This window comes from Mytilus edulis, chromosome 3, assembly GCF_963676685.1.
Source record: "Mytilus edulis chromosome 3, xbMytEdul2.2, whole genome shotgun sequence".
Classification (NCBI taxonomy): Eukaryota; Metazoa; Mollusca; class Bivalvia; order Mytilida; family Mytilidae; genus Mytilus; species Mytilus edulis.
In genome coordinates, this window is record NC_092346.1 from 94,732,865 (window position 1) to 94,745,462 (window position 12,598).

General features: G+C 34.2%; 1 protein-coding gene across 1 annotated transcript; it reads right to left on the minus strand.

Annotated features, from left to right (window-relative positions):
• Nucleotides 1-8,600: 8,600 nt before the first annotated feature.
• LOC139515513 (craniofacial development protein 2-like) lies at nt 8,601-9,623 on the minus strand. The gene has a single exon (XM_071305089.1). The coding sequence runs from the start codon at nt 9,621-9,623 to the stop codon at nt 8,601-8,603; it is 1,023 nt and encodes a 340-aa protein (XP_071161190.1).
• Nucleotides 9,624-12,598: the final 2,975 nt, after the last annotated feature.

The window sequence follows — 12,598 nt, forward strand, 5'->3', positions numbered from 1 at the left end:
TGCCTGTGGACTTTTGCAATATTTGTACCACATAACATTGGTTATTCTTTTTGTAAACAAAACTGTTCCTTATCATATTTATAATATATATATATAACCAATACAGTGTCAAAGTGTAGAAATTTCTTACATTAAGTAATTTCTTAGGCTCTTTGGGTTGAGGGTTTGGGTGTGATTATGAAAATTATTGAATACAAGGGTTTCTGCATATAATAAGCAGTTTCAGGCTATCTCGGTTGATAAAAACCATCATACAGGTTGTGTTTGATTAAATGTTATTTCTATTTCGTGAGGTTAAATAACTATGAGTTACAAAATGAATTTATATTAAATTGAACTTCAATTTTCATATTTCTAAGTTATTTGTGAAAAAGGCTGCAAGGCAATTAAAATGTTTCGAACAGAATTGGGAAACACATGAACAGCCTCGGTAAACATCATAATTTATCATGTCTAACTGAAGTTATTGCCCTTTGTCTTGTGATTTTTGGGGAATAGAAAAATTGAAAAACACTAGAGCATGCGATTTACTGAATTATTCAACGCATAAATTACGCACAATTGCCCTGGAGATATTCGAATTGACTTATAAAAGAAAATTTATGTGTCCAAAATCACGTTATTGAATACAAAAAACAAACAAAAAACTTTTTTCCTCCGATATATATACTGCTGAGGTCACGAGACCAAAAATGTAAACTTATGACTTTTAGATTTGAGACAGACTGAACCATGCAGCATAAATACCCCTTCAAAATGAGACCAGAGCTATGACTGCTTTTGATTTAAAAAAAATATCTTGGTGATGGGGACAAAAATGTTATTGATGTGAAAACCGTTTCAATCTATCAATTGCAGTGCTGCGTCAGGCTGAAATTTCTGTCTTTTCTGGTCTTTTGCTTTTTTTTTTGCATTATATTAATACCTGATTTTAAATCCCAGTGCGTAATTCCTTTTAACAAGACGCTTTTTTGGTTTTGTTAGCATTTTTTTATATTTCAGAAATCGCTATAGTACCCGCTAAGAGTTGGTGCACATAGAGCGAGGAGCTCGACTCATGGGCATGCATTGACATTGGAGGTTCAAAGATAAAGAACGAACCCTTTATAGGTTTTCATTACATTAGCATTCCGTTTTGTATATTATTTGTATTTTACATGAAGCTGTATAATTGTTATGAACATATCACAACTTTCAATGAAATTTACTTTGATAATTACGAAGGCAATAACAGATAATAAAGAAAATCATGTATCTAAGACTCAAATGTCAATCAGTACACGTCCAACATCCAATATATTTAGTATAAAGACGTCATTAACAGTCAGAGAAAAGCATGACCTGTCCATTTTGTAAAAAGAGAAAACATTTGACATACACAAACATAGTTATACACAAGACCAAATATTTTAAAGTTTGGATTATTCTAATTATTGCTGTCATTAAAACTGTGTGTACTTAACCTTTAACCTTTTTGTGGTTCTGTTGCTTATTTTTTAATTTTTGTTTTCTAATTATATTTGATTGTTCATTTAATAAATTGTACAAATGTATTTCTACAAAACCTTGTCAATATGATATCAAAAATTAAATATATACTGACATACTAAAGAGGATCTTCAGTTATGGCACCTCCAATCGAAATGTTTGGTAGTAATTTGCCATTTTAGCTACTATGTATGTATAAATAATATTTTCTTTTCTCGTACATAAAACAAATTTACAGTGGAAATTGTCCTTACCCCTTTTATACTTTCAAAAGTGGTTTTTATGTTCTTGCGTGCCTTCGTATAAAGCATGTCGATCATCTTCTTCCCGGTTATGAAAGCATCCCGTCTTTCTTCAGATTATCAAATAAAGTAAACATAGTTTTACCATTAACGTCATTAAAAAAAACAAGAAAAAAAGGAACAATTCCTGCCGTTGACAATAGATCAAGCAGTGGTATATAACCATGTTTGTGCCTTTCAAGTAATTCACGGATACATATGGGGATATCAGCGTTCATATCTGATAAATATCAGGACACGGAAGTGTCATACATTTTACAACTAAATAACTTTTATTAAAACTTTAATAGTGTTTTCTAAACAGAATTGATAATTTATGCACACAGTTTATAGTTAAAAACCTGCGGTTTAGCACAACGAATGCACGAATTTATAAAGTGTAATTTTGTGAATCAACACAATGAACAAAAATATGCTTTGATTTGTCAAAACAATTTAATAATAGTTATAGCTTTTTAAAATACAATTTAGTTTTATTTTATAAGTTAAATTATAACTTCAGTTGCTTGAAATACTATACAAACCTAAATGATAGAAGTTCAACTTTCAATTAACAGTGACATGCAAAGTAAAACATTAAATCAACAGGACCACACGTAGTAAAACTTTAAACAGGCAAACTGAAACCTAAAACCAACAGGAATATGCATAATAAAACCTTAATAAACAGGTGCGCCACGAGCGCATGATATGTCCTTCGTCTTGTGTGTGACCCCCCTTTAAAAAAAAACAACCTTAATAACTCTTAAATACAATTTTGAATTATCACCAAAAAATTATACAGATCTTTAAATAGATAAAGATAACAAACAAGTGTGTAAAGTTTTAAGCAATAACCATAAATCGTTTTTGAGATACGGCGCGACATGTGAAAAAATCATAGTTGTTTCAAATGATTTTTTTCACATGTCGCGCCGTATCTCAAAAACGATTTATGGTTATTGCTTAAAACCTACTCCTTTAACTGTTGAGGGTGGAGAAATATCATAATACACGAGTTACAGTGGTGGAATCTGTTTCTCTAATGATTTTTATGATTTGAGGAAAGTGTATAACGATATATTTCTCCTATCTAAATTTTGATATTTAAAGCGAGAAGCTTGCCGAACTTTCTTAATAATTAAAAGGAGTAGGTCCGGTAAGGGCTGATTTTGGCCTCAAATTTCATGTTCATCTGACGAAAGATTTTGGACATTTTTTAAACACTTAAGTGTCTATTTCAATTGATTTGTTTAGTTTTTGTGAAAGTGTTTTTTAACTGATTTAGTCATTAAAAACGCTCCGATTCAAGCTTAAATATGGAAAATTTAGAAATATGCCAAAAAACGTCACTTTTTAGATGGTTTTTGTCAAAAATGAAAGTGGCCGCATCCGTGTTCATCCTCAACCTTTATATATGTTATGTATTATCATCAAATACAACTTACATTTCAATATTATGAATGAACACGAATGCGGCCACTTTCATTTCAGTCAGACGGAAACCGTCTAAAATTTAACTAAAATGCTAAAATTGTGTAGATTTCAGTAATTTAGCATGACTAAATGATGCTAGTACCCGATATGTGTACATTGTATTGTCAAAAACAGCCTATATTTATGTAGCAGAAGCATTCTACTTTCCATTAAATAGCTAAAAGATAACAATTTCATAATTTTGTAAAACTGCTATATTTTGGGGCCAAAAAGGGGTCTTACTGAACCTACTCCTTTAACTGTTGAGGGTGGAGAAATATCATAATACACGAGTTACAGTGGTGGAATCTGTTTCTCTAATGATTTTTATGATTTGAGGAAAGTTGTGTACTTTTGGTGTGACGTCATCAGGCATGTTCGCCTTTTTCATGACGTCACAATAAACAAATTTAGAAGAAAACAAGAAAATTTAACGTCATAATTAAATTTCAACCAATCATTTGCCGTGAACAGATTTTTCACCAGTGAGGAAAAATATGTTTCTCACACCGGTCAGAAATGTGAAAATAGCACAAAAATTAGAGAAAAGTGGTTCTAATAAACTTTATTTTGATTCGACATAAGTACAAATAAGCAGCACAAGCTCTAAGGAGCTTTTGATCGAATATAAAAACATATAAATAACATAAAAACAGTCCATTTTGACTTATAAAAAAACCTGTAATACAAAGTTGAAATCTCACATACTTACATAGCATATCTCAAGTTACAGTGCGACATGTGGACGTCGGACAGACAGACAGACGAACAAACAGAATACGTCCCGTAATTTTGACGGGCGTATAAAAACAAAAAGGACATGCATTGTATTAAAAACATACACCAACAGAAACATGATTAGTAAAACTTTCACTGAACCAACAAGGACACGCATAGTAAAACCTTCAACCAACAGAGACTTGCATAGTAAAACATTTAAGCAACAGACAAAGGCATAGTAAAACCTTAAACCAACACTGAAGGACAAGAAAAGACATCCTTCAAACAAAAGAGATATGCATATCAAAACCTTTAATCGACAAGGACACTCATAGTACATGTAGTAAAACCTTCAACCAATAGAGACATACATAGTTAAACATTCAAACAACAGTGACAAGCATAATAAAACCTCCAACCAACAGAAACAGACAAATTAAACCTTTGACCAACAGGAACATGCATAGTTCAACATTAAACCAATCGTAACATGTTTTATAGTAAAACCTTCTTTAACCAAAAGTCACATCAAAAACCACTACCACATGCAGACAATTTATACTTACAATATACTTGCATTGTCGGAAAGAATATATATAATGAAGTATTTGTATGAGTTTTCGAAAGGGAAAGAAGAAAAAGCTAGATTTGTTTCATATCTGAACAAAACAGAAATTGCCTTATCCTTGCTACATGAAGGATTGTATGATACAATACTGTATTCGATACGTTTATTAGTATCCCTGTTTTGTGAGAGACAACGTTAATTTATACCAAAAAAAAATAAATTTCATATCTTAGTTATCAAGAGAAACATATCGAATACAATTGTTCTTGACATCAATTTTATAGTCATTAACCTTGAAAAATGTTGCCACTTCAACGCAGTTATTGGTAACAGTACACAATCTTTAACCATTGGAAAGTCCAATTCCTGCTTCATTTTGGTATTAACCATGAATATTACCACTTAATCACACATTTCTCAGATTTGTTATATACTATGAGCATACATGTCAGTTCATCGGCATTATAGATATTGATATAACTGGAAAGAAATATTGTCTTTCCGAGATATCCATCTAACACTCCGTTTTATGGTTAATTAGAGAACTGCTCAGCTGCTTCAGACATTCTGTAATGCATCTTATTCTATTTAATTATTGCAAATATTCCCTAATGTCTGATTTTATGACATACAAGTCCCCTCAACCACTTTAACATGAAATAAGCATCCCCTAAAACCAATTAAATAACAAATTAAGGAAACAAGATTTATATGAAAATATACATTTTCAGATCAGTTTCATTTTGGTTTATTGACAATTAGATGAATTCTTTCGTTGATTGGGTTTTCTATTTTATCAGTATTTATTGCTTCTTTCAGTCGCCATTAATAAATCTGTTTATTAGCATTGTACTCTTCATTAACAAACATTGTATTGTCACCCGATCAAAACCATCAAAATATATTCAACACTTACAGTTACAACAGGAATCAATTTTAATTTTCATTCAAAGAACGTATTTTAAAAACTGAAAGACTGTCCAACGTCGTTTATTTATATTCCTTATCCTAGTTCTATAGAACTTTAAAAAACAACATCAAAATGGCAATATAGTTAACCCGCCAAATTATGTATAATCATGTAGTTGCCTGTCCCAAGTGAGAAGCCTATTATTCAATTGCTGTCGTTTGTTGCTATATATCATATTTGGTTTTCGTTCATTATATTGTACGTAAATCATGCTATTAATTTCTTGTTTGGATTGTTCTACAATAGTCATTTCGGGGCCTTTTATAGCTGACTATGCAGAGTGGGGTTTTCGCATTGTTGAAAACCTATTATAAGTTGTTAATTTCTGTGTCATTTGGTCAAGATCGGTAGGGTAATATATTTTCAAATGATCAATTTTGACTGCACTTTTACAACAAAACAATAATAACTAAAGATGTCGTCAAATAAATTATTTTCTACCTCACCGGTTACTCGAATCCTTTTTCGAGTAATTAACCATTTAACCGGTATATAATAGAATGATTCAATCAAAATGTTCAAAGACTTTGTCTTCAGAACTTTGCGAAAATAAATCATCGTTATATGATGTGATGTATTGAAGTTTTGTCTTTTATATTTACATACTTTCCTAGACCATAGATGTATTGATCATTTTTGTATATGACTGGACAAATGTAAAACTAGTATACATACACAGAATTTGAATTTCCCAATCAAATATGACAAAGACCTTTCAATTTTAATGATTGTCACTTGTTTACATTCATAAAATATATATGCATATAGAATATTATATAATATAAAAAAGACGATGTGGTATGATTGCCAATGAGACAACTCTCCACAATTAAGAGACCAAAATGACACTTATTGGATAAGCAATAACTATTAAAGCAATTAGGGTTTAATATAATAATAAGCTTGATAATATCTATTTGACCATCACGTAAGCAACTAACGCATGCATATCGACTCAATTTTCCAGACAGGAGATATATCATTAGTTGGTCAAATGTATCACACGTATATACAGATCTATTGTGAACATGAATTTTAAATCCATTTACAGAAAGTATTAAACATGGTAATTCACATACAAACAACATGATCTTAATATTTATTTGACAAATACTCTGAGGTATTGCCCTTCAATTCTGTATGTTAGATCTCGTAGATCATATGACCAGACTGTTGTTGCGCTAAATTATGACATCCTTAAGCTGAACCTTAATTCTCTCCGCGCCAGAAGTCGCATAAGGCCTCCACACTGCTTTTCCACCCTTTTCTATTTTTTGCCGCTGTTCTGGCTACGTTCCAACTTGTCCATCCTTGTTGGTTCCTTTCTCTCTCTGTTGTTCTTCTCCATGTAGTTTTTGGCCTTCCTCTAGTTCTTTTCCCTTCAGGTGCCCATTGTAAAGCTACATAGCTGTTGTTGTCTCTTTCACGCCTTAAAATATGTCCTATCCATGTCCAACGTCTCATTCTGATTTCACAACTGATGTTTCTGGTGTTAGCTATTTCGTTTACTGTTTTGTTCGATGTTTTACTTTGCCATCTTATTTTTAGGATCTTTCTTAGGCATTGGTTTTCTACAGTATTAAGTTTCTTTTCTTCAATGTTTGTTAGTTTCCATGTTTCACATCCATAATAATACAGGTCTAACTAATGATTTATACAGGTGTATTTTTGTTTTTCGGCCAATTCCTCTTGCATACCATATATTTCTTAGGCGATGGAATGTCCCTCTTGCTTTCTGTATTTTGTTTTTGATGTCACAACTTCCTCCTCCCTCTTTGTCCATGACTGCTCCCAGGTATGTGAACTTGTCTACATCTTCTACTTTCTGGTCGTATAGTGTTATCAACTCTTTATTCTTTGTTTGCTTTGATCTCAGAGTTTTACACTTTTTGGGGTTAAGTTTCATTACAACTCTTTCAGCTTCAGTTGTTAATTTCTGTGTTTTTTCATCAAGGTCGCTAAATTTTGAGGAAAGAAGTGCGATGTCGTCAGCAAAGTCAAGATCTTCTAGAACAGTATTAAAGTTCCATCGTATCCCTCTGGCTTTGTCTGTAGTTGTTTTCCGCATGATCCAGTCTACGACTAGAAGGAAAAGAAAACCTGACATTAAGCATCCCTGTTTCACTCCTGATTTTATCTCAAACCATTCTGATGTTTCTCCCTGATCGATGACAGAACACTTAAATCCTTTGTATAAATGTATCTCCTTTATGGTTCTTATGATCTTGTCAGGTATTCCATAGCTCTTCATGATATACCATAGAATCCCTCTGTGGACTGAGTCAAATGCTTTTTCGAAGTCTATAAAAAGTATTATTAAAGCTGCCCTCCATTCATTTGTTTGCTCGAGTATGTTTCGAAGGATAAAAATTTGTTCAGTTGTTCCTCTTTTTGGTCTAAATCCTGCCTGCTCATTCCTCAATCTCTTGTCTATTCCTTCTTTTATTCTTTCTATTAGCATTCTGCAGAATACTTTACTGAAAACAGGTAAAAGCGTCACTCCCCTCCAGTTGTTGCAATCTGTCATATCGCCCTTCTTAAAGATCTTACAAATCAATCCCTTTCTCCAGTCTGATGGCCAATTTTCTTCTTCCCATAGGCTATTAAATATTTCTGCCATTTTCTCTGCTGTAAGGTCGATGTCTGCCTTTATAAGTTCTGGTGTTACGCTGTCTATTCCTGCTGACTTCCCATTTTGCGTCTTCTTCAGTGCTCTTTTAACTTCATCTACTGTCCATTCTTCTAGATCGATCTCGTCTATTATAATTTCGGCCATATCTACATCTTCCTCTGAAATTGGATGAAGAGGGTCTTGCCTATTTAAAACTTCACTAAAATGTTCTACCCATCTATTCAATATATCATTTCTTTCACTTTTCAGTTCTCCTTCTTTACTTTTTACTCCTGTGTGTTGCCTCTTTCTTTCACCTGTTAGGATTTTAGTGATGTTATAAAGCTCTTTGCTTCTGCCATTTTCTGCTGCTTTTTCTGCATCTTCAGCCATCATATTGTACCACTTCCTTTTGTCCTCTCGGGCACTTTTCTTAACCCCTTTATTTTTCTGCTTGTATTCTTCGTTGAGTCTCACTTTTAATCTTTACGATCTAGTTCCTTCTAATTTATTTTTAATTTCTTTTCTTTCATCAACCATTTTCCATGTATTGTTGGTTATCCATGGTTTACTGATCTTTTTACTGCTCCCCAATACCTGTTTAGCTGCCTCTGTGTATATCTCTACTGCACCTTCATATTTCAACACTGGATCTTCTATAATGCCTTCTTCCAGTACTTGGAATCTGTTTCTTACTTCAATATTGTACTTTTTCCTTACATCCATACTTTTTAGTTTGTTTAGGTCATATCTCTCTCTTTTGCATTTGTTCTTATCACCTTTATTTCTTGCCAGTTTGAGTCTGATCTTTGACCTTACTAAGTAGTGGTCAGTATACACATCTGCTCCTCTCATTACTCTTGTATCTACTATTGATGTCCTCATGTCCCCTCGTACCATTATATGGTCTATCTGGTTTGTTGTTTTTTCATCAGGGGATTTCCATGTTACTTTATGTATTTCCTTATGTGGGAAAATGAAGCCTGTTATGGTGAGGCCGTTGATTTGGCAGAAATTGCATAATAATTCACCATTTTCATTTATTGTCCCACATCCATGTTTTCCTAACACCTCTTGCATATGGCTATTGTCTTTGCCTACTTTTGCGTTCAGGTCACCCATAACTATAAGCATATCATTCTTATTGCAGGATGAAACATTGTCTTGTAGTTGTTGGTAACATTCTTCTTTCTCTTCCTCTTTTGCATCATTTGTTGGAGCATATGCTTGTATAACTGTCAGTTTCTTATACTTTGAATAGAATCTTGCTTTTATCATTCTCTTGTTGATAGGTGTCCATTCCATCAATGATTTCTTAGCTCTTTCATTCATCATTATGGCTACCCCCTTGACTTGATGTTCATCATCCCCGACATATATCACTGTGTCTCCACTTTGAAGCTTGGTTTCACCCGATCCTTTCCGTCTACTCTCACTGATACCTAGTATGTCCATACCATAATTTTTCATTTCCTTCGCTACTTGTGCTGCTTTTGATATGTCTGCCATTGTTCTAACATTCCAACATCCTATATACATATTTTGTTTTGGCGCTACTATGAAACCGATCGGCTTTTGAGCTTCCTTTCGGCTTTCCCCCAAATGTGTCATGTTTGGTTCCTCAGCAGTACACCATTCTTGGGTTTCTTCAGCGTTTCTGGTTTCTGTAACAAGTTCTTTTTTACGAAGTTGGGTAGTTAGCCCAACGTCCAACCTCCACTCTGGTGGGCCGGGTTTTCTCTCTGGGTAGTCCTTCCCGTAGATGATTGCATTACCATGCTAACGGATTGTAGCTGTCTGGATTTCTTTCTGGGTTGTCTCCCATAGCCTTTGACTTTCCACAGTCACCCACAAGGCAGTGAGACTATTTACCCATAGCTGGGGGTTTGGTTTGCAGGCACCAGGACGTATCCACTCACCGGTGGGCCTAGCATGCATTGCATCTAGGGGCCAAACCTCCTCCGAGACCTTGTGGTTTTGCCTGGGGCCGTGAGGTGCCCAGTTTACATCTATCACCTCGTGGAGGATCCCATATCTGGGCCACATAGGTCTTACTGCATGAGAGGCTGTAACTGGCAGGAAAGACTTACGCACTCGGCTCTCTTTTTCACAGCAAGCTGCTAGCCAGTGATGAATGCTGAAAGCGTGAGTGACAAGCACAGACACAACAACACACATACAGGTGCGCATCACACAGTCATTTGACAGACAAATCATGGCATGCATCTGGCATATTCGGGAATTGATATCAATTCGCTTTATCTATTATTCTAAATGCAACATCAATTTGCAATGCGATTATCGTAAAGGTTTCAATTGTTATGATGTAAAACACACAAGTTCTTTATAAATGATTTGTGACTGTCACATAAGATCGTGTTTCCATACCTTTTTTTTTGCCGTTTTAGACTTGCTTAATTCCAGTATATGCCAACAGTTTTTGAAACAGTTTTGTATAATATTTGTTAATTTAAGCTGTATGACTTTTTTTCTCTTTTTTGGGATATTGTAGATATTTTATGCTCTTTAATTTATCTTTCGTTCTTCCAGTGATCAAGAATTGAAAAGGAATGGATTGTAAAGGGGACCCACTGACTGACCTTAAGGGGGGAGGCGGGAGCGCTCCAGTCATGCTTCAGTGATTTGTAGTCACCATAACGCATAACAATTCATATTAGGCGTAAAAACTAAAATCACAAAAATACTGAACTCAGAGTAAAAATTCAAAACGAAAGTTCCATAACGAAATTGCAAAATAAAATGATAAAACACATCAAACGAATGGACAACAACTGACTTATTCATAACGCATAACAGTAACGAGAAAGGTGCTGCCACCTTCCGTGAGAGAGATGCTGAAACAGACAATATTATAACAAATTGTGATTTTGCGTTTCTGCGAGAATAAAAAAATACATGCACATTTTATGAATGTCAAAATAGTTGATAACAATGCAATACGAATGCCACATCATATTCTTGTGCCAGTTCCATCAAGAACCGTGTGTAGACCAGTGTTAGTTTGCCACATCCTATTCTTGTGCCAGTTCCATCCAGAACCGTGTGTAAACCAGTGTTAGTTTGCCACATCATATTCTTGAGCCAGTTCCATCCAGAACCGTGTGTAGACCAGTGTTAGTTTGCCACATCATATTCTTGTGCCAATTCCATCCAGAACCGTGTGTAGACCAGTGTTAGTTTGCCACATCATATTCCTGTGCCAGTTCCATCCAGAACCGTGTGTAGACCAGTGTTAGTTTGCCACATCATATTCTTGTGCCAGTTCCATCCAGAACCGTGTGTAGACCAGTGTTAGTTTGCCACATCATATTCTTGTGCCAGTTCCATCCAGAACCTTGTGTAGACCAGTGTTAGTTTGCCACATCATATTCTTGTGCCAGTTCCATCCAGAACCGCGTGTAGACCAGTGTTAGTTTGCCACATCATATTCTTGTGCCAGTTCCATCCAGAACCGCGTGTAGACCAGTGTTAGTTTGCCACATCATATTCTTGTGCAAGTTCCATCCAGAACCTTGTGTAGACCAGTGTTAGTTTGGCACATCATATTCTTGTGTCAGTTCCATCCAGAACCTTGTGTAGACCAGTGTTAGTTTGCCACATCATATTCTTGTGCCAGTTCCATCCAGAACTGCGTGTAGATTTATGTCGCGTTTGAGGTCATTTATAGTAAATGTTGTTAACGGCAAATATTAGATTAATTCTGATAAGGTTATTCAAAACTTACAACTGAACTTGTTTTAAGAGCTTGGCACATCTCATCTATCAAAACCATTTGAGTTGTACATTCTATGCCGTAAACAAAATAAAAGTAACGAAGACAGTTACAGTGTTTTAAAATCTCTTATATATATTTTTTTATATTTCATACTCCATATTTTAAATGTCTTTTTTGGTAACAAATCAGAACTATTCCTACAGATGCCAGGAATAAAGATTTAGAAAAAGTGTTTGAAATTAACAAGTTTATACAATGTGATAAATAAAGCATTAAACATGAACACAACTGGTCATTATTGTTGTAAGATACTTGATATTTTCTATGAGTCAATTTTTCTGATAGGCTTATTTCTCAAGGACAGAATAAATTCCCCAAAGAAATAATTCTTCGACGTTATCTTAATTTGTTGTTTAAAGAGTGTGAATGTAAATTAAAACAATTTATGGAAGCAAAATTCCATTAAACATCACTCATATAAAAGACTAACGGGTTTTGCAGCGTTCTTTAAATGGTTCCATGTTACCCACCAGAGAATTCAAACTACTTGCGAAGAGTCGTTCAACTTATTATTTTCTGATTTACTTTACGTTTACTATGTAAATCTACTGTTAAATGCCTTCGTTTTATTTATTATTATCACCAGAAAGTAAGGATGTCAGCAGTGTATAATATACATGTTGTACAATAAAGATATATTGCTTTTGTATATATTTTTGACCTTGGTTACATGGTTGTAGTTCTTGAC

Excerpts from the sequence above, each read along its gene's own strand:
- LOC139515513 (XM_071305089.1), bottom strand. The coding sequence starts at position 9,623 with ATGGCAGACATATCAAAAGCAGCACAAGTAGCGAAGGAAATGAAAAAT.